The sequence below is a fragment of the Gordionus sp. m RMFG-2023 genome, chromosome 1 (assembly GCF_954871325.1).
Source record: "Gordionus sp. m RMFG-2023 chromosome 1, tfGorSpeb1-WG-v2, whole genome shotgun sequence".
Taxonomy (NCBI): domain Eukaryota; kingdom Metazoa; phylum Nematomorpha; class Gordioida; order Chordodea; family Parachordodidae; genus Gordionus; species Gordionus sp. m RMFG-2023.
The window spans coordinates 40137396-40159564 of NC_088775.1; the positions used below are offsets into that span (position 1 = coordinate 40137396).

Sequence of the window (22169 nt, forward strand, 5' to 3'; positions counted from 1 at the left end):
TTTTGCAAAATGTGTTAACTGCGGAACACGGGTAGGAATAATAAAAAATTCATTTAATACTACCAATATCCGTATACTTTTTTAATTATTGTAGAAATAACAAAATTAAATTAAATGCATAATTCTATTTTTTTGCATAAAAAATATTGTTTTCTTAATTACATTTGGTTCAAAGAGGGGGGTGAAAAATCAATATAAATATCGGATCGATAAAGAACCAATATCGAAATATCAGATCGGATCGGTGAAAAATATGTGGACCAGCACATCCCTATTAATAATCAATATATTTTAAGTAAAGATTCCATTCTAGTCCAGAAAAATCCTTAAACATTTACAATGGATTATGTTTATGAAACAAATATGGACCATTTTAGTTGGGAAGGGGATTAATATTTATTCTTAGTTCTGGGTTAGAATTGTAAATTTCAATTTAACTTAAGATAAATAAATAAAATTATATGAATATGAAAAAATCATAAATTATATTATTATCATTTTGGTCCATTTTCAATAATAATGTGTTTTCTATAAATAAACATATATTTTAAATAAAATGAATGAGTGAATAAATTTTTTTATAGTGCTTATAATTTCACCAGATAATTAAATTAATATTTAATAATTATTTAAATTTCTAATATAAAAAAAATTTGTATTAAAACAAATTTCGATTTTATGCCAATTTAATTTTAAAAAAATTCATTTTTCTTTGCTAAAGAAGCCCCCAAATTTGTAAATTATTAAGGAGATACCTTCAAATTTGTGAAATTTCGAGGCCTCGTGGGAGATTTTCCCATTAAACTTACTGTACGCCCCTGCGTAGATAGCACATGATTAAAAAACAAGTTTCATTTAATAAATAATGTATGATTGCATGCAATATTAATTTGGTCGATGTTTAGCAATATCATTGTATCGTATAGGTTTATAATAAAAATATTAAATAATTTCTACAATCTATTCTGCTCCATTTAATCTAAAAATTTAATTGACAACCCCCTTGATTAATTTATCCTACCTCTACCCTACCTCCTTAATTGCCTACCCCCTACACCATTAAATGTTTACCCCTATAAACGCTTAAAAAATTGTCAAACTACACTACCCTCCCCCCCCCACTATCTCTCCTCATGTAGACCCTGTTTATACCTCATACCCAACTTATTTCGTTTGCCCATTTTTCTCTACCATCTTTTCTATTATTTCTCATTAATCATAAAAATATAACTTTCTAATCCTAGTTCATACTCATTCGTTTGCTATATATGTCACTTTTGTGAAATCATTTAAGCTAATAAAAAATATCCTCCTTAGCATCTACATAACTCCCTCTTCCACAAAAATGTATGTTGAAAGAAAGAATGTAAAAGTTAATAAATTTTTAAACTAAACTTCATAAAACAACAGTAATATAAAAAAAGTTATAACATAAAAATATTAAGATATTAAATATAAGCCAAAGGAAAATCTTAAAAAAAAGTGTATCTTTGTATAATTACTATTAATGTGTTCTTAAAATTACTAAACATTATAATATATGAAACAATGATATATCATTGATATGAAATATAATTTTTTATAGATAATGATAATATTTTTTTTTTTAAAAAAATTAACCTCCTATCTTAAAAATATTTTATAACTATATAGGCTAAGAAAACCAGACTGAAGGCATAGGAAAAAGAGGGCCGAGGCCTCTCCAAAAGAGAGTCTGGGGGTGAAATCCCTCATAAATTTATTAATTCCCCCCCCCCTCCCCTTAGGAAAATCTTACCAAAGCTTCCGCCTTATTTTATTTCATTCCAAGGTCCGTTAACCAAATCCAACTAAATCCGGAAAAACCTCTTACACGGGGACATATCATTTTGCAACCGTGTTATTGTATTAAGCTAGCTCAAGGCAACCTCACATTTCTCAGAGTTAGCCTCTTTCATCTAGCTTATTTTATGGCCAGATACATCTTAAAAAAAATCACTTACTCTGATTTCTAGCTATCTAGATTGGCTCGAAATAAAGCAATTGGATCAGATATATACTTTCCTTATATATATATTTATGCAATAAATTTGAAATAAATATTTTGAAAACCTATAACCAAAATTTATAAAAAGATTTATATATAAATCTTTCTTCTACAATTACTTATATTTTTTATACATCAAAACTTATTATTTATATTTTTACAAGGATATTTAATTCTAATTTTAAAATATAAAAATCACTAATTAAAAATTAATGATAATGCATTTTAGAGTCCTTTATCACTACCTTCGATTTTTGGAGTCGTAACATATGTGTATCCGTTTTTAACTCTAATCTTAATGCTTTATTTTGATTCATAATTATAATAAGGTAATTCAAATCATTAAATTAACAAATTGTATTATTATATACTAAGTTCTCTTAATTATTTTTGAAAGATAATGAAATATCACAAGTTAGGCGCATGAATAATAAGGAATAATTATGTCAAATAATTTGAATAATATAAAAAAAATTCATATTAATACAATTTTATATATATGAAATCTCTGAATATATTATCCATATATCTATTTTCTAGGTAAATAAATCATGAATTAATATTTAATATACACCTTAAATAGTTTAGTGAATTTATATTTTATTATAGTATTGAAAAACTGTTAAAAGTTATCTTAAAGATTAACACTTAAATAGTAATTTTATTATTAAAACTATGAACTATCATATCACAATTATCTGCAAATTTAAATATGATATATTTTTGTTAACTAGATTTTTTGTCCTTTTGCACTGCAATATTAATTTAAATAAATTTTTAACTAGAACATGGATTAGATATTTTTTAAAATATAATCTTTTATGTACAAATGCTTTTTTCTCTTATTTATTTGACATTTAATTATTTTACAATGTTTTGTTTGTCATATAATATTTATTACCATTACAAATTAATTGTCAAAGTATTAGTTTCTCTAATGATGCTTTTATTTTCATATATTACTTTTTAAATATTTATTAATAAATAACAAATACTGTGTTTTGGCAAGATTTAGCTAGCAATTTTGATAAGATCATTTTTGATCTATATGGTGACCATCTTTGAAAGTTTAGCTGTAAAGATCTACAAAGCCTGGCCTGTCTGAAATGTCTGGTCATTGGAAATTAAAAAAAATTTATAATGGATTGGGCAATTTGTATATAAAGATTTTTTGGGTTAGGTTGGAAATATTCTACTTAAAAATTTTTTGAGCTTGGCCAGATTGGGCAATTTATATATATAACAAGGCCTCACAAATCTCTAATTTTTGAAAAATTTTAATAGTCCAGCCCAAGCATTAAAATTTTGATATATTTTTTTAAAATTCTAGATTTTGATTTTAATACTGTTTGAAAGTAAATTACTATTCCTATTTCTTGAAAATAAATTACAATTTGCTTATTATTTTTATTTTAAAAGCTGTCCAACTATAGTATAAAATTTATAAATATAGTAAATTCACAAAAAATTAGTTATTTATAGTGCTGTAAAGTAATGCCAAAAAAGTAATGTTGTTATTAACTGATTTGAAGAAAAGTAACACCATTTGTTACTGTCTTCTAGGGATAACGCATAATGATAATGTGTTTCTTTTTTAAGTACGGTAACACAACATTATTTCTTCAAATTTTTCTTAAAAAATATGGAAAAAACCTATTTTATTGTATTATAAAATACTTTTTTTAGTTATTTTATAAATTTAAGGCAAGTTTTTAATTCACATCAACCACCATTTTTGTTTTAAATTTTTAGTCGACATCATATTTGAATACACATACCATAAAAAAAGGTATAAATTTTAATGTAATTTTTTACAGTTTAATACACATGATGTATAATAGATGCACATATAAAATTTACCAGCCAGGCTGACACGAATTCATTTAAATATATAAATTTATTTTTATTTTACATAAAAAATTCAATATAAAATTGATAAATTTAGATATATTTAAAAAAATTTCTAAAATCCAACCCCACCCAGCCTGAATTTTTTAAAAAAATATTAAGTATGGCCCAGCGCAAACTTGATTATTTTAAATAGAATTAGACCCAAGCTCGGCCTAACTTTGCAGATCTCTAGCACATATATTTATTTATTTCTATAGTTAGTTTTGTCAAAAATGAAAGACAATCAATATAAAAATTCTAAAATATGTAGTTTACAAATTTTGATATTGCATTTATTCCATTTTATAAATCATATCATTTCTCTTGTACAAATTTTTAAGGAACAGGAAGTTAAGAATCCTATTAAATAAAGGTAAAAGAAATGTTTTATATATAAATATATTCTTATATTCAATTCATTAATAGTGTTTAAAATTTAAGTTTTAAGGTACATGTACCCAGATAAATAATGCACACAAATGCAATATGAATTTGAGCTTTTTTGATTATTTTTTTATATTATTAAATGTTCTTTATTGCTATCGATAGTCAAAATGTACATTTCAGAAGATAGTTCTGATTCTAATCTTAGTGGTTCATCAAATGAGGAAATTCTTGATTTAAGATTAGCAGATGTTGATTCTAGTGGAAATGTATTTCAGCTATAGGTACCACTACATTCCAGTTTTAAATTGTGCTTTGATAATTGGTTCTGTGATATTATAACTTCAAGTATTACTCACCCAAAAGGGAGTATTGCTACAGCGAGAGCTAATAGAATTTATAATTACCAGTTTCCAACTGAAAAAGAATTCTAAAAGATGGAGCGTGGATCTTTTATCAAGAAGAAGCCAACAGTAAATGGTGTAGAATTATATGCAACTAAATGGCATTAATTATTCTAAATACGTATATAGAAAGTTACCTTTTTGGAGATTGTGAATGGTTTGATAGTGTAGATTTTTGGAGATTGTGAATGGTTTGATAGTGTAGATTTAATGGATTTGATTAATTTATATCAAATTCACATAAATGGTATCACCGTATAGTATTTCATATAATTGATATGATGCTCATAAATCTTAATGTATAGGCGAGATTTTGTAGCTTTAAAGTTATCGCTAAAAGATCAGATGCCATTATTAACATTTAAAATTTCAATAGGAGATACTCTGTAAATGTAACAAAAATATGAATGCTAATATAAAAAAACCAATATCAATTGACACCAAACATAAAGAAAAATAAATTGGTTACGAAAGTGATTTGTACCAAATATCGTGTATCATTATGTTTTACTATAAAAAAACGATTGTTTTAAATTATTTTATGAAAATTAAGGCAGATAATGGTAAAAATACGTCATTTTTGCCACTTTGAACCCTAATATGTTCAAAAATATAAATGATAGGAGACTAAAATTTTGGCTATTTCTTAACTACACTAACCTTTCTTTGCTTACCAAATTTTAAAAAAATCGAAAGGGGTCGGCCGAAAATCTCATTTTATTTGCTCATTTGACGTATGACTTATAATTTATTATTTGTGTATTATTTTATATATAAAAAAATTATTATGAAAAGATATCTTATTTTTTTGCATAATTTTATTTATATCATATTGAATTCCATATCAAATTACCAAGGTTTCAATTTGACCCACAGAATTTTTTTTAAATTTTGTTTATTGGTAGTATATACTATAACTAAGAAAAATTAATTTCTTGCACCACTTACTCGCTAAGATATAAGCGTTTAAAGAGCGGAAAAATGGTACATTTTGGCAAAATGCACTTCATTAATTTCAAATAAATAAATTAAGTTAGAGCAATAATTTAAATTTTATTACATAGGTTAATATATAATTAATATGACATAAATAAATGTGATCGAAACCCGATCAATACCAAACAATTTTTTTCTTCTATAGATGTATATCATACTGCCTTATATTTGTACAAAATCTAGACTGGGCTGACCGTGGGTCTAGGAGTTATGACCCTTTATATGGTTAAAAATCAAAATTTAATATAAATATCATCCATATTTGGATTTAGGATACTTATGTAATAATTTATTTAAAAATTATGCCTAAATGAAATGCCATTACTTTATTATTTAAAAAATTATTAAGTCGCCAAAAACTATTTGTCCCAAAATCATTTTCATGATTGTAGAGGTTAATGAAGTTTTTTTTATTTTCATATTGGGTAACTGCCCCATCAGAAATAAACAACTTTGGCTACTCTGTCCTTTTTTTAGAGAATAGGATCTTTATTTGAAATAAATAAAATCTACGTGCGTTTTGCTTTAAACAATTTGATATAACAACAAAATTTACTTGTTCAATTAAGCCGTCTTAACGGTAATAAATCAAAAAGTAAATATTTAACTTGATTATTGGTCCAATGGAATCCTTGTGCACGGTCCTGCATTACAAATCAGGTACCCGAACTTTTTTATAATGGTTCAGTTTGTTACGGTTCAATATGTAAAATATTATAATGGTTACGGTTCGGTTCTTAAGAAAAAATTTTATAAAGTTTCGGTTCGGTTCAGCTAAATGTAAAGGTTTATAAAGTTCACTACGGTTAGAAATTTTTTTTAAATTATTTTTATTATAGCAACACCATCGTATAATAATTTTAATTATGAATTTATTAAAATTATTGCCATCACTTAAGTTAATAATATATTGTTTATATAAAATAGATGAAATTAATTTATTTTTATTATAAGTATCTATGAATAATATATAAGAATTATAACTCATTTTAAATATATTATTTGAAAGTAATATATTTTCTAATATAAGTGGATTCATATTGTTCGTTATGACGGTAACACAAATTTTAGCCCCAAAAAGGCCCTTTTAACAGAAATTGTATAGCAGGAAACGCAAATACTATAAGAGCAAGTTTATAAAATTCTGGATATTCAAATTTTTTCATTCCCAATATATAAAAACTGATGATTTTTTAGATAAATATAGTGCAACTAAATCAAAAATTGGTTATTTAGATATTTTGAATACTAAAATACAGGAAATAGGTATGCCTTATTACTATATGAGATGAGGCAGTTAATAGATTGTGGATCAATTTAATAGTGAAAAATCAATACATACTTCTTGTGGATATTAAACGATCATTTAATAATTATAAATAACTACACTGATATGGTAAAATATGTAATACACCACAAGGAAAAGAATTTTAAATAATGTAAAATTATTTTATTATGGCTGAAACCAGGGATGCGAACCCGACAAAATTTTTGCCCGGGTTCGGTTCGGGGTATAAAAAAAAGGTGGGTTCGGTTCGGGTTCGGTTCAGGGAAATATTTTTGAACCCGGGTTCGGGTTCAAGAATTTTTGAGTTGATAAAAAAAATTCTATATTTAAATCATAATAAAAAACTAGACATAAATTTGATATAAAAAATAAATTTTTTATTTTATTCATAGGCAAATATAGTTAAAAATACAAAGCATATAGTCATGTATCAATTTTAAAAATTTTATTTAGACGTATTAGCATAATATCTTCCAAGAGTTGTTCACTCATCCTCGATCTATGTGGTGAAAGAATGAATTTCAAATGTGAAAAAGATCTTTCAACGCTAACCTATGTTAAATGTATTTATATGTGTAAATATTATAAATTAACTTGGGTTGCAGGAACAGCAAATAAGATTTTAGATAAAATATATAATTCAGGGTGTTCCAGCTTAGCAGACTCCCAAAAATGCAAAATATTTTCCTTCTTATCTAATCTTTTATAATCGCTAAATCCAGTAATTATTGTTCCAATACTTTTCTCAGCAATCGTTGGCCCTCTTTTAAGTATTTTCTCCTGCCTTTCTTTAAGTTGTATCAATTTCTCTAAATCATCTTCTTGTTCAATAACTTCATCGGAACTAATATCATCAGATAAAATCGGCGTTGTTAAGCTTTTAATTCGTCTCCATAAATTGACAAGATGCCTTTTCGCACAAATCTTATCATCATCACTAAGTAATACCTGTAATATTTAAGGATTTATATTGTTTATTATAAATATTCCATAAAATAACAATTTTAATATAAATCTAAAATAATTAATTTACTAAGCTTTTAGTTAACCTTGTATCTTGGGTCCAGGTATATGGCAGCTAAGAGAATTTCGTTCTTTATAAACCTTTCTTCTCTGTTCTTAAGACATGAATATAGTAATTGAGCAAAATGGTTTGGATTTTTTTCCAGTTCGATGCAGCATCTTAACCATGCTGCATAAAAATCTGTCAGTGTTAACTGTTTAGATTGGAATTGTTTGGTTGCGATTTTTAGCGGTTTTAAAATTTCAACAATCGTTATTATCTCAATCTTCAGTCAATAAATAATCAGATTGCTCTGAAAAAAAATCTTCGATATTGGGTTTTAGTAAAATCAGCCTTTCTAACATATCATGGGTTGAATGCCATCTGTGGCAATCTAACACAGGCTTAGGGAGTTTCATATTTTTTAATAACTTTTGGTAAGTGGGATGTCTTAATTTTAAATTTAGGCTCCTAGTGCAATGGTTTCCACAATAGGTGATAATTTTATAACATCTTGAAGTGCCAGCTGAAGTGTGTGAGCTGCACACCGTACACTATAAATCGGATAGGATATAATAGTTGATAAAAAAGTATTTTGTATATCATCAATATCATATTTATATACATTTACATCCATATTTTCCTCATCTGCTGATTCACTCCTTATATCATAATCAGTTTCAGGTTGCAGGAGCTTTATCAGAAGTAATTGTGTATATTTGTTCAATATTAATTTTAAATTTTAGTAAAGTTTTTAATATATTCTCTTTTATATATTCTCCTGTACATCTCTCTTTCAGCTCTACAATTCCAAGAGTCCTCAAATTTATAATGGACTTTGATATAAATTGAATATTTGCACCAAGAATTTACCTATCTAGTCGTTGAACTGCATCAACTTTTAAACTTATTAATTTTCCTTCTACCTCTCTCGATATTTTGTCTCTAATTGATTTAGCTGTTTTATTAATAGTTCTGGATAAATTTTCTTTGTTTATAACTAAATTGAGCCCAGATAGGAGTGGATTTATAATTCTTTGAAATCCCGAATCTTCAATAATTGATAAAGGCCAGCCATTTACAGTAACAAGTTCTAGTATAGAACTCATCAAATCATTAGATGATATATTTATACTTATATGCTTTTTTGGAAAAAAGGTTTCTATATTAATTTTAGGTTTTTTTGCCAATAACAATTCCTGATATTTGGTTTTTTCATTTAAATGATTTAAATATTCATTGTTGTGATTTCTTTCCAGGTGTCTTTCTAAATTTGACAAGTGATTACCAGACATTTTTACTTTGCAATATGAACATATTGATTTTTTTTCTATTGTATTAAGCGTAAAATGCTTATCAAATATGACTATTATTTAATCTTAAATCTATAAAAAGAGAATAATTTTTTTAAATAGCAATGATTTCAGAATTAAAAAAGAGATATTTATAAATTTAATTTCATTTATAATATGCACTTCATTAATATCTTGTAAAAATTATTTTGAACCAAAAATAAATGATTAGCATATATAAATTTTAAAATCATTTTAATAAGTTCACAAAAACTGCCCTACATTTAACAATTTTTAAGTTAGATGTTTAGAATTTTTTAAATTAACAATATAATAATTTTTACTTTGATTTGTTAACCATTTTCTTCTAATTAATAATCTTTAAGAATAATAAGATAAAAATTTACAAATAAATGGCGTAAATTATTTCAATTGTTTAAAATTTTTTAACACTCCAATAGGAATCGAGAATAAATTTAAAAATGGCATAAATGAATTAAGTTGTTTAAAATTTATTAACACTTCATTTAATTGGAAATTTGAAAATATAATATTTGTATTTACATATATTAATATATGATTTTAATTCTAGGATTCGGTTCGGGGTTTTGAAAATTTTATAAATGGGGTTTAGGTTCGGTTCGGGTTCAGAGTTTTTTTCTAAAAACCCGGGTTCACTTCTCCGGGTTCGGTTCGAATCCCTGGCTGAAACCTTCAAACCGATTTAACTTTTTTATAAAGGTTCTTTTTACTCCCTCAAAAATAATTATATCGGTTCAGTTATGGTTCAGACATATATAACGGTTCATTTTAGTTCACTCCGGGTCCCTGCTACAAATGCATAATTTTCTGAAAGGTCAATAATAACTATGAATTTAACATATATATTGGATTTTAATAAGTTTTGAAATAAGCATTATGAAGCTATAAGAATGAGGAATCAAATTATCTACAAATTAGTTGACGAATTTTGTTAGCGTTTCAACAAATGTTATATAATTTATTGAATTCGCGTCAAAATAATTAATAGTCGTTCTTTTATTTTCGATTTATGTTAAAATAAAAGATTTAAAATTATTTTGCCAAGTAATTTCAAGAGAAGATTTAGCCAAAGTATTAGATAAACCATATTATCACCCCCCCCCCCCTCACACCTCATCTCTCAATTAATTTTTTTATATAATAAATTAAAAGCCTTAAATAATTTTTAAATAAAAATTATTACGTAAGCATCCATTAAATTTAAATGGTATTTATGTTAAATTTTGATCAATTTTAGTCTATAAAGTCATAACTCCTAGAACCACGTTCAGCATAGTCTAGGATTTTGTACAAATATAAAGTAGTTTGTTTGGTACAAACAGAAAAAATACCTATGACCTCCACTTTTTGGTATTTATTGTCTATCACATTTATTTATATATCATGTTAAAGATCTATTATTAAGCTATATAATAAAATTTAAATTATTTCTCAAACATAATTTATTCTTGAGATATTTGAAAATTAATGTAGTAAAAATATACCATTTTTCCACTTTTAAACGCCCATGTCTTAGCGAGTAAATGGTGAAGTAAAATTTTATTTTCTTAGTTTATATACTACAATATACAAAATTTAAAAAAATTATGTGAGGGTTTGATTGAAAATCGACTTTTTTTGTTGATTTGATATGGAATTCACCATATACATAAGGAATTTTTTTTTAATTTTTTTAAGTAACGAGTAACCCATTACTTTTTTGAATAGCCAGTAACGCTCGTTTCTTTTTTCACAAGGTAACGAATAATGGTAATGCTTTCTTTTTTTCAGACTAACGAGTTGTTTCTTTTTTTACAGTACTAGTTATTCATGATGACCCGATTACAAATATACAATACAGATACCAAACAAAACAATTGATTTATATCATTGTAGTTGAAATAGATTGCCATAGAGGGGAGATATAAGAGCCTAAAAAAACATTGGAAAAATTAGATATAGATATTAAAATTGTTAGGATTGTACATAATATAAATTCTATGACCAAACAGTATATTTGGATATTATCTATTGAATTTTTGTGTTAAAATTAAATATTATGGTATGATCCTTGAACAAATTAAATTATAACTTTTATAAGTTTATTTGAATAATTTTATAATAAATTTATTTCTACTAAATGTTTTTTATTTGGTGACAGGATATAAAAATAAAAATCAATTTTATCAAATAACAAATCACTTTTACTGCAAATTACTTAATTTAGCAGTTTAATAATTGTGTAAATAATTTAATGGCTCTTTTGTTAAAAATTATTTTAATATTTTCATCAATGTATTTGATAATATTATTTGTAGTACTAGCAAACAATGTTCAAATGTAGTTATTTATCTTTAAATGTAAATTTCAACAATTACAATTAGCAGAGTTTCAAATTTTGAAGTGGGCTAAATTTTTTTTATTGATATCTCGTCTACATACAAAAATATATAATTAAATGATAATTTTGTTAAATTTTAATACATATTAAAAATTGTCTGACCCGTTAGCTGGGTGATGTTAGAATTTTTAATTTGAGTTTGTTGGGGCAATAACAGGCCTGGCTGCTTGCAAAAAGTAGAGATGCTCAGTTGCTTAAAGAGAATAGGAAAAAAAAAATTTTTACTTTTAATTTTAATGATTTTATGACCTGCTATTATGTAAATATGAGAAAATCAAGAAACTGAAATCCTCATCATTATTGTATTTTTCTATAATTTATGGATTTTAAGAAAATTGGCAGAACCAGACAACTTTAAAAAAAAGAAGTGATAATTGTATGGTTTATAAGTAAATTTTTATTATAAAACATTCTCAAAATTTTTATTATTAATGCACTCTTCTAGAGATATCTTTAGCCACACTAAAAAAAATTTATTATCATCATCCATTGTGAATAATTGTCTAGTTTGTTTTTGTAATGATTAATTCAGACATAATACTTATGAATTTGATGCAAATATTATATATTTGATTATTTTCAATAATCAGTTGGAAACTTTAATAGATCATCAACTAAAATTTAAAATTTACCATATTGTCATCATCCATTTTATGGTGCAAAATAAAATTTGTCTGGTTTGTTTTTGTAATGAATTAACTTGGACATATTATTTAATGAATTTAATTCAAATATTATTATCTTTAATATAAAAACTATAAAATAAAATTATATAAAAAATTTTTAAAAAATATCTAAAAATGATACTGATACCTTTTATTATAGTTTGTTTAATTACATATACCATTTTAATATCTCTATAGTTATTCTAGCAACTCTGGAAATCATTATCTTTAAAATATTTTATGAGGAAGTTATAACTTTTTTAAAATTATTTTATCAATATTTTTTCAGCTTGGATACTATCTGTTAGTATGTAGAGGTTGAAAATGAGTGGAATATATTTTTTCATTATTAGATACATGTTTTAAATGAATAAATACAACAGATGGGCAGATGTGTGACAGAGGAGAGTGCTGCAACAATATCACAAAATATTTGTATTTGAGAATATTTTTGATTTGAATATGTGTGTCTATATTTTGAAAATGAAAAGAACTTTAAATATATTATTTTTCAATCAAGAAGAATATTAGCTATTGCAGCCACTAACGCTTCTCCTGAAAGAGACTTTAGAATTGCTGGAAAATTTCTGGAACAAAGAACTTTTTTGAATCCAAAAATATGGATGCATTATTCTCATATTATAATTATCAATAATATCAGAAAATTTTTCATTATTTCAAATGGTCATAGTTTATGTTAAAGTGAAGGTTAGATCTTCTGCTTTAACATCTGCAAAAACAAGGTTAATCTTTATTTTATTATTTTTAAATTTTAATATCATGCTTCCCGTAGAATTCCAATTGATCCAATTACTCAGAAGAATATTCCTGATTTAAGGAATGTATAATTCCGCTGCTGAAAAACCTCACCCAAACAAAGAAACAATCAGACAATATAAATAAATTAATTGATCGTCAAATTTTCTTATTGGTCTCAAAGGGCGTCAGGTGGTAACATTCAGTGATTAACGTAGTTTGCAATTATCAAAGAAAATCGCAATTTAAAACTTGTTTATTTTGCTTTAATATTGAAACTAGCGACAAAAAAGACTACTATGCAACAAAAGGATTCATTGGCTATAAATTTTATAAATTAAAATTTTTATAGAGTAAATGTACTTCTTAGTGCAAGGATAGGCTTAAAAAAACATCTACTTACAGTTAACCAAGAAAATTCAAAAATTATTTTTAGCGACGAGTCTAAGTTTGTATCAAAACTTGAGAGCACTCGTAGTAATGTGGACACAAGGTAAATGAAGTATTCCATCCGATTGTCTAAGCTGGATGGTTAAATTCACCAAAATTGTCAAGTATGGGAATAGATCACTACAAATGGTGTAGACAGCCTTACTTTCGTTGAAGGAAATTAATTTGAAAACATATCAAGAACAATTTATAAATTAAGATTTTATTTATGCTATAACTTGACATATTCAACTTTTTTAAAAAAAATTCTTGTTTACATGCACTAGGTCTATAAAAAAAATCGAATAATTCGAACGGAATTGAATAATTACGAATACGAAAAATAAATTATTTGTTTTATCCGAATACGAATAATTATTTATTCGGAATATTTAATAAATTGCTTTTAATAAATCTAACATTTCTCATTTCTATTTGATGACCTTCCAATCTGACAGGTAATGTGTTTATAAAAAGACTAGCACAAATGTAAAAAATCTCTGAAGTGAAAATTAATGCAATATTTAAATTTTTATTTGCCGTATTTTTCGAATCTCACGAAAAAAATTTTTTTTGAATCTCATAATAAATTATGTTAAAAAATTACACAAACCAAAGGTAAATAAAAATATAATACATAAAATAAATTATTGTTAGTAGCCTAATTATGTTAGAGGAGAATGCTTCTGATGAAATAGTTATGCTTGATGTTGAATTTGACAAAATTTTTTCACAAAAAGAGCGATTATATGGGATCAATATAAATTCAATAAAGACTATGAAAAGGCTGCTTGCAATCATAGAGCATTATAAAATGTAAAGGCAAAACAACATCCCCTCTTATTAATCATTATAATATGTTTATTCACACCTAGAGATTACCTATATATACAAGGAACATCAACTGCTTGTGAAAGACTTTTCTTAGTTGGAACTAATTTGTTGTCAAGAAATCGGTCATATAAGGAAGAAAATATAAGAAAAACTCTGCCTTAAATATTGGCTTAGAATTATGAATTAAAATAAAATGTAAAGATACATTTTAATTTTGTTTATAACTCGATACATATTTTTTATCATCAGATTATTGATTACATATTTTTTACTATCAGATTATTATAATAATTTTTTCTGTTTGAAATCAAATTTGTCAATATATTTGAATATGACATATTTGATTAAGAAAATTAATTTCAATTATTCGAATAATTCGAATCGAATACAAATAGTAGATTTTATTATTCGTACGAATACGAATAGTAAATTTTTCGATTCGTTTAAACGCATCGAATATGAATAATGCACTATTCGATTCGAATTCATTTTTGAATGGGCCTAATATGCACAAAGATATGATTATTACAGTAAAGTAAATAAATATTTCTTAATAACGCGTTTAATATTACATTGCACCCCAAAAATAAAAACAAAAGTAAAAACTAGCTTTATTTTTGAATTTGGGTAGTATTTCTGATTTATGAAATAAATATAAATCCATCACTTATATCTTTAATTGTATTATATACCTGTTTTTTATTATTTATCCAAATGATTAACTATAATATACTGTATAAAATGCTTCTTAGCAATTGTTTGACAAAAAATATTTTTCGATTGAATTTATATAGATTGTAGTTAGGCTAGCAGGCCTTTTTTCAACCATGCTGTTAATATTTTAAAATTCATGAGTGTGTGAGGTTAAAAAGTTTCAAAGAAGGGGTAGGCCATTTTTTCCAAAGACCTTGAGTGGGTAGGTTAAATTTTTTAAAACAATGGACAGGAGCTTGTGGGCTAAAAACTTGCCCATTTACCCAGTAGCTATGGGGCTGGACTCAGGCCTGTTAAAATTGAATTTGTAGAGCTCAAATTTATAAACGAAACAACTCATGACAAATTAGCTTTTATTTTTTTTGTTTCTTTATTGAAATTCCATATTTTATTTGCATAAATTAATTTTTTTTCTCACAATAAACAATTTTTTTCTCATCCCATTGCTGTTTATTATCTAGTAATGGTGGTTATGGTTGGTATAAAAATGATTTTGATGTCATTAGTTCCAACTCATTAGTCCTGATGAGACATTTTGCTTGTCATTTTTAAATTCACTAAAATATTTACGATATAATGGGATTGCCTTTTCATTCATACTCATGATTATGCAAAATCGCCCCGTTTATGTCGATTTTTACGGCTAACTCAATATTTTAGCCGGAAAAATAGCTTCGAGATTTCGCTAATAGATGTACAAACATTTGTGCCATCTAGTGGGCCAGATTTGGGTCGATTTTTAAAAACGGCCCGATTACGATTTTAGCCAAAATAATATTTTGTAAGTCTGGAGATTTTGCTCATAGATGGCAAAAGGTTTTGACCTCTATTTGCTTATAAAATTATTTTGACTAAATAATCGGGTCGTTTTTAATAATCAGCTCAAATGGGGCGTTTGCGTCTGTATACCTATGATCATACACAATGCCTAAGCAATTGAACCAGAGCAATATAGGATTGGCTAAAAGATGTTTTTTTAATATTTAAATCAAATCTTATAATAGAGATATTCGGAAAAATAAGCCCCTATGGAAAATGATCTCTTAGGCAAAATTATTAATTGACATGCATTCATTTTATTACATTAAATATCTGTTTTCCTGTGAACTTAGGATTATTGAATTAAAATTTTATCATTAATATTAGCGCATTTATAATAATTTTGCATTCTGAATATATATTTTATAAGTAAAGATTATAATATTAACAAAGATTTTAATTTATTTAATATTTTTTAAACTATTAATTAACCAATAATTATAAACTGAATTTGAATTAACAACTAAATATTAAATCAATACAAATTAAAAACAGTACATAAATATTTATAGATTTTACCATTTAAAAATATTAAATTAGATATATACCAGGTCCAATTTTTTCATATGGTCCTGTACCAGATCGATCCTGAAAATTTTTTATTTATCTGGCTGGATCGGTACTGAATCTTGTAAAAAATAATAACGCTTATACATAAAATGTAAATTTAATTCATTAAAATATTTTAAAATTTATTAGTATATCGTCAATAGTAAAATATTTAATATTATATTCACCTCGATATAGGGTTGTAATGATTAAATTAAATTCATTAAATCACCAAAAAAATGAATATTGTTTTTTAATAAAAATCATGATTTAAATCAATTTACTATATTTTACAATACAAGTCATAATTAATTGTTAAATTTAATTGTTACAAATGACTGAACCTAATTACTTTTTTGATATTATAAACTTCTGTAAAAATTATTAGATAAAGATTTGTGTTAAATATGAAAAATTAAACCATGGATCTCTAAGCAAAATAGAACTGGACATAAGGGGTCTCCTGACTTGATACACAATCGCTATAATAAAACATAATTATTGAATTTTAAAAATTAAATGGTGGCTTAGCTATTATGAATATGGTTTGAATATTTAGGGTACTTTGAACAAAAAATAAGAAGAATTTGTTTCCTTTGATAGTTCAAAACTTTCATAACTATAAAATTATGAAGCATGTCCAAAATCTTCCATTAAATTTTTTAAAACGTTTTGTAAATTTTGAATTTTATAATTGCTTCTAAATTATTTTCATACTTCCCATTTAATTTAACTTTTTATTTTGATTAATATATATTATAATTTGAAAAATATAAATTAATATTGATTACTTTTTTCGTAAAAATTTCACACCTTTTAAACTTTAAGCTAAAATTATTAAATTTTATTAATTTCTTTAACTTTACATAATTTGATTTAGGCCCGTATTTTATTTTTACATTAAAGTTAAGAAAGTTTATTAATTATATTTTTGATATTTAGGTCACAGTTAGTGTTTTCAGACGTCTATATTTGAGCCGATTTAAAACGGTTAACACAATATTTATTCAGAAAATTATTATGATAGTCTGAAGATTTTGTTCATAAATGACACAAAGGTTTAGATATCTATTAGCGAAATCTCGAGTGTTACGCATTGTTTTTTGGCTAAAATATTAAGTTGGCCGTTTTTAAAAACTGGCTCAAATCGAGCTGTAAGAATAGTTGACAAGGGTTCGCCTTAGAAAAGCTATGTGTCATAGTTCTAATATTCAGAACCACCGCGGATAGGGAATCCCATTTAATCGGGTTTTAAAAAATTAGATGGATAATCTTTAAATATAGAGCATAGGATTTAGATATAATTCGTCTGCGACGGGTCTGATACTACCATATAAGATCGGGAGAATTAGAGGTAGAATATTCCAATATAGGATAATTTGAAAAATTTTGTTAAATTTTTAATGAGAATATGGCTTGAGGGGATGTTTAGTTTAATAATATCTTAGAAATATATTCTGATACCATCAAGGCCTCCTGCCGAGTCTTTTTTAAATGATTAAATGGTTTTCATTATTTTGATGAGGACATCTTTAGAATTAAATGGATGGAGAATTTTCGGGATGCTTTTGCCTCAAGAATTCATGGGGGTAGAACATGTAACAACGTCAAATTTAAAAACGGGAACAAGTTGCGAGTCGTATGGCTTCATTAATAACGTTGCTTTAAGTTCTAGGAGTTGAAGGTGAGAGTGATAAAATTAAGAATTCGATATATTTTTAAAATTTGTATGTCTTTGTTTGAGGGAGCTTAGAGGGTATAATTTGTAAATGGAAAAGGTTCTCCCAATATTTTAATTGTTCAGTTAGTGTAAGTTGAATAGATAAATTTATTGAAGGATTCTGCCTTAAAATAATTATGGTCACACACGAGATAAAATGATTGAATTTGCCGTTATCTAGCCTATCCCCAAATTTTTATTAATTTATAACCCTGGTCCTGCCCAAATAATTATTCTGGCCAAAGCCGGAAATTGATATTCTAGGCCCGAGCTCAAAATGCTAAAATTGAATAATAAGCGCCTTTTTATAAAGTTGAAAAATAATTGAAAAATTCACTTTTCCCTAATCCTAGAAAATTTACCATTTTATTTTTTAAAAAACAATTTCTATTATTATCTTTAGAATTTTTTATATTCATAAATTTTTATTCGAACTGACTTGCGCTTCATTCCATTGGACACTGATAGATAAATATATATTGAAGACTGTTCCACCTTTTAACCAAGATTATTCTGACCAAAATTCTAATTAGCCAATTCTATAAATGGCCAGTCTAAAAATATCGTTACCAACTATAATTTGACCTCCAACCAAATCAGGTTTGTTAATTTTTTGGGGGATTAAAAAAAACTTTTCTGTTTTTAATTTATTAATTACAATCTTTATGGCTAAACTATAACCCGTAAATTTTACAATAATCAATCTAAAATATATTCTAATCAATATTATATTGGAAATTTTTCATTATCACAATCATTTATAACCAACTCATTTTGTTAATAAATTTGAGTTTATTAAAATCAATTAGTATTTATTTTTTAAATTTTGTTATTATTTTTTTAATTATATAAACCGCATTTTTAAATTTAAAATTTTCTTAGGAGAGGGGCAGAAATCTAAGATGGCCACGAAATTATCTATCAAGCAGTTACCACCTTTTCATTATTGATAAAGGGCAAGAGGAAGAAAAGAAAGGAGTAAAAATTTTCTTTAAGGTGTGTAGGCATGAATATATTATTCCATAAGAAAATGTTTTGTTGAACGAAAAAACGCAGTAGTTGGAGGGGAGGGGAGTGATAAAATAAGATTATAATTTAATACCGTACATATGTGTAATAATCATTTAACGCTGCGTTGTACGAATTAATTATTGTTCCTGTTAGTCAACAATTAATAATAATTTACAGTGAGTTAAGTGTAGTTAACAAAATGTAAAAAAAATCGATAAAACTAGTAATATTAGTCTTACCGAATATATTCAATCTTATAGCTTATTTTTTTAACGTTTAATTATTCTAATTCTACCTACCCACCATCAATCTAAAACTGGATTGAAGTATAATTACATCACGCTTCCTTTATTAAAAAATATTTATTTATTCCCACCTTCATGTTTGGCAAATAATAAAGAAAGGATATACGAAATAGAAGAGATATGCTTAATGATTTGATATCAGAAATTCATTTTTATCTTTGTTTGTTACAATGCAACCAAAACACATAAAGTAATTATATTTTCAAGACGCGTATTTAAGGAAATAAATAAGTTTGAATCATCGACCTAACCTAGAACTGCATTATAAGGCTTCTATAGGAATCGAATCAATAGCTTTAAGATATTTATGGTTAACATTGAAAATTAGAATAACTATCATAACAAATTGCAATAATAGAATACATGGCTGGCCAGTGAGACAGGACCTAATTTAATATTTATATATTTGGTAACCTTAGCATCATATTTTAAATATATTTTTTACCAAAAAATAATATTAAGAAGCCAACCCATCATTTTAATTCTCATTTACTCCACCTACGCTATTCCGAAAGTAATCAAAATTTAGCTCCTCCCTCCCACTTCATCGATCCAAACCTAATTTTTTAAAAAATAAATAAGATATTTTTTTACAACTTTAATTTTATTAGAGTTATGACTTTCCCTTAATCTCAAAATCGCGTATTTTATCTATCATCAATAAAATATTATTTAAAAAATAGGAAAGCGCGACCTCGTATAAAAAACTACATTTATTTGACAAACAATTTCAATAAAAATAAACAAAGATATGAGCTTAGGAAAAGAACAAAGTTTATAAATATGTAATTTTCTACCGTATTTTATAATATCATATGTTCATACAACAAAATTCATATATCTACGTTGCATCACTTAGGCTATTTCAAAAAAATATGATTTAATAAAAAATATTCCAGTATTCTTTGTGGCAGAGTTATATTGTCTAATTTTCATTTTAAATGGGAATACCTTTGATTGCGCACGGAATATGTAATACCTTGTTAAATAGGCTCGTACCTCGCGCAAGGGTCAGACAGAACGCCTTGACTGCTCCTACCTAGTTTATTTTTTAATCGCTGCCTGATTATTATAGAATTATGTCGACTTTTGATCATCATTCTTAAGGGTCTCTTGGCTCATAAATCCCCACACAAATGATTTTGAATACGTTTTTATAAAATAAAGTTTTATCTCCTTTTGGCCCAAAGTTGTAATTATTATAGGGTCCTATTTATTTAAAATGTTTCCATTTAAAAAAAAATTTATAAAAGAACATCAAGCTACAAGAAAGTACTTATATTTAGCATCTGTTATAAGAAGACCTAAATTCTTTTAATAAGTTAAAAAAGTTGCCTCTACCAATTTTTTTTACATAAATATGATTTTAAAAATAATATCTAATTTTATCAATATCATTATTAGAGGTCTGCAATGAAATGCTTTTTAATCCAACACTCACCCATTGTTTAAAAAGAATTTAACCCGTTCGCTCGTAATTTTTTTAAGATTTACGCACCCGCCTATAGTTTTTTTAAAAAATTTACCCTCCTGTCCTTCATTTTTCTAAAAATATTGTTTAACTCGAATGTTTAAAAATCATTATATTTGTTAGTTTGCCTCTTATTTTATTTTAATGTTTTTCTTTTTTACTTAAACATAAATTTAGATTATTATGAAATAATTAAAAAAAATATATAAGTCCGCTTCGCTCATTTCGCATTTTAAATGCTACCGCCCTCCCACCCATTATTTTGGAAATATAATTAACCCACCCAAGGATTTTTTACTCGTTCTAAGGCTGATAAAATTTAAGTTTATATATTTTTTGAATATGATATTTTGGTTTTAAAAAATTCAAAAAACAACGTCTTTATTTTTTAAATTTCAAAATTTTTATTTTTGAAATTAAAAAATTTTGTTTCGATAATATCCTCATCATAGTCAGACATAATTCTTCATTTTTACTTATACCTACAAAAATACGAATCGAATATTTTCATTAGTGATCTTCATCGGGTCTTTTTTTTCAAACCCGACCCGGCCCAAAATTTTTTAAAAAAGTTTTACCCGGCTCGGCCCGAACCCGAAATTTTTTCTAAAAAGTTTTGCCGCCCCGGCCCCATTCGGAAATATTTTTTGAAAAAATTTACCTGCCCGGTCCGATTTTATCTAAATATAGAAATTAATTTTTATAATTACTCAAAATAAAAGATATATGTTATATGGAGTCTAGTTCTATAAATAAAATAAAATATTTTTATTTTACATAAAAAATTCAATATAAAATTGATAAATCTAAATATATTTAAAAATATTTCCAAGGCCCGGGTCCCGAAGCCCGTTCGGGCCAGGTAAGAGCCGGGCCTACTTTTGCAGATCTCTAATTTGCATTACATGTTCGATTCGTATTTTCGAATTGAATGGTTCATATTCTTACGGATATTTATAACATTAGATTTGATTCTAAAATATTTTCAAAAATTTTTAAAAGTGATTTATGGGAAAAGGTATAAAAAAAAATAAAAAGTTCAGAAATAGCATGTTAAATATTTTTTTTAAAAAAAATTCAAATATATATGAATATTTTTAAGAATTTCAAATAATTTCGACAAAAAATTATTCGACAGATATTTCAATTTTAATAATTTCATTATTCTTATTCGTAAAATACGAATCGAAT

At 25.6% G+C, this 22169-nt stretch overlaps 2 protein-coding genes across 3 annotated transcripts in view; one reads left to right on the forward strand and one right to left on the reverse strand.

Annotated features, from left to right (window-relative positions):
* Positions 1-2256: 2256 nt before the first annotated feature.
* The window catches only part of LOC135922036 (uncharacterized), a 65407-nt gene continuing 45494 nt past the window's right edge, over positions 2257-22169 (forward strand). For both annotated transcript variants that reach the window (XM_065456443.1, XM_065456444.1), the window contains exon 1: positions 2257-2355. The gene's annotated coding sequence lies outside the window, so the exon portion shown is untranslated. The remainder of the gene's footprint in view (positions 2356-22169) is intronic.
* LOC135925439 (uncharacterized) lies at positions 7386-9100 on the reverse strand. Its single transcript, XM_065460760.1, has 5 exons — positions 8918-9100; positions 8623-8685; positions 8038-8205; positions 7583-7936; positions 7386-7540 (listed from the first exon to the last, which is right to left on the reverse strand). The coding sequence occupies exons 1-5, from the start codon at positions 9098-9100 to the stop codon at positions 7412-7414; spliced, it is 897 nt and encodes a 298-aa protein (XP_065316832.1). The 3' UTR covers positions 7386-7411.

Coding starts and splice junctions, on each gene's coding strand:
- LOC135925439 (XM_065460760.1), bottom strand. CDS start 9,100: ATGAGTTCTATACTAGAACTTGTTACTGTAAATGGCTGGCCTTTATCA. Junction 7,937..8,037: donor ACCTGGACCCAAGATACAAG/GTTAACTAAAAG, acceptor TAAATATTACAG/GTATTACTTAGTGATGATGA. Junction 7,541..7,582: donor TTGCTGTTCCTGCAACCCAA/GTTAATTTATAA, acceptor CATTTAACATAG/GTTAGCGTTGAAAGATCTTT.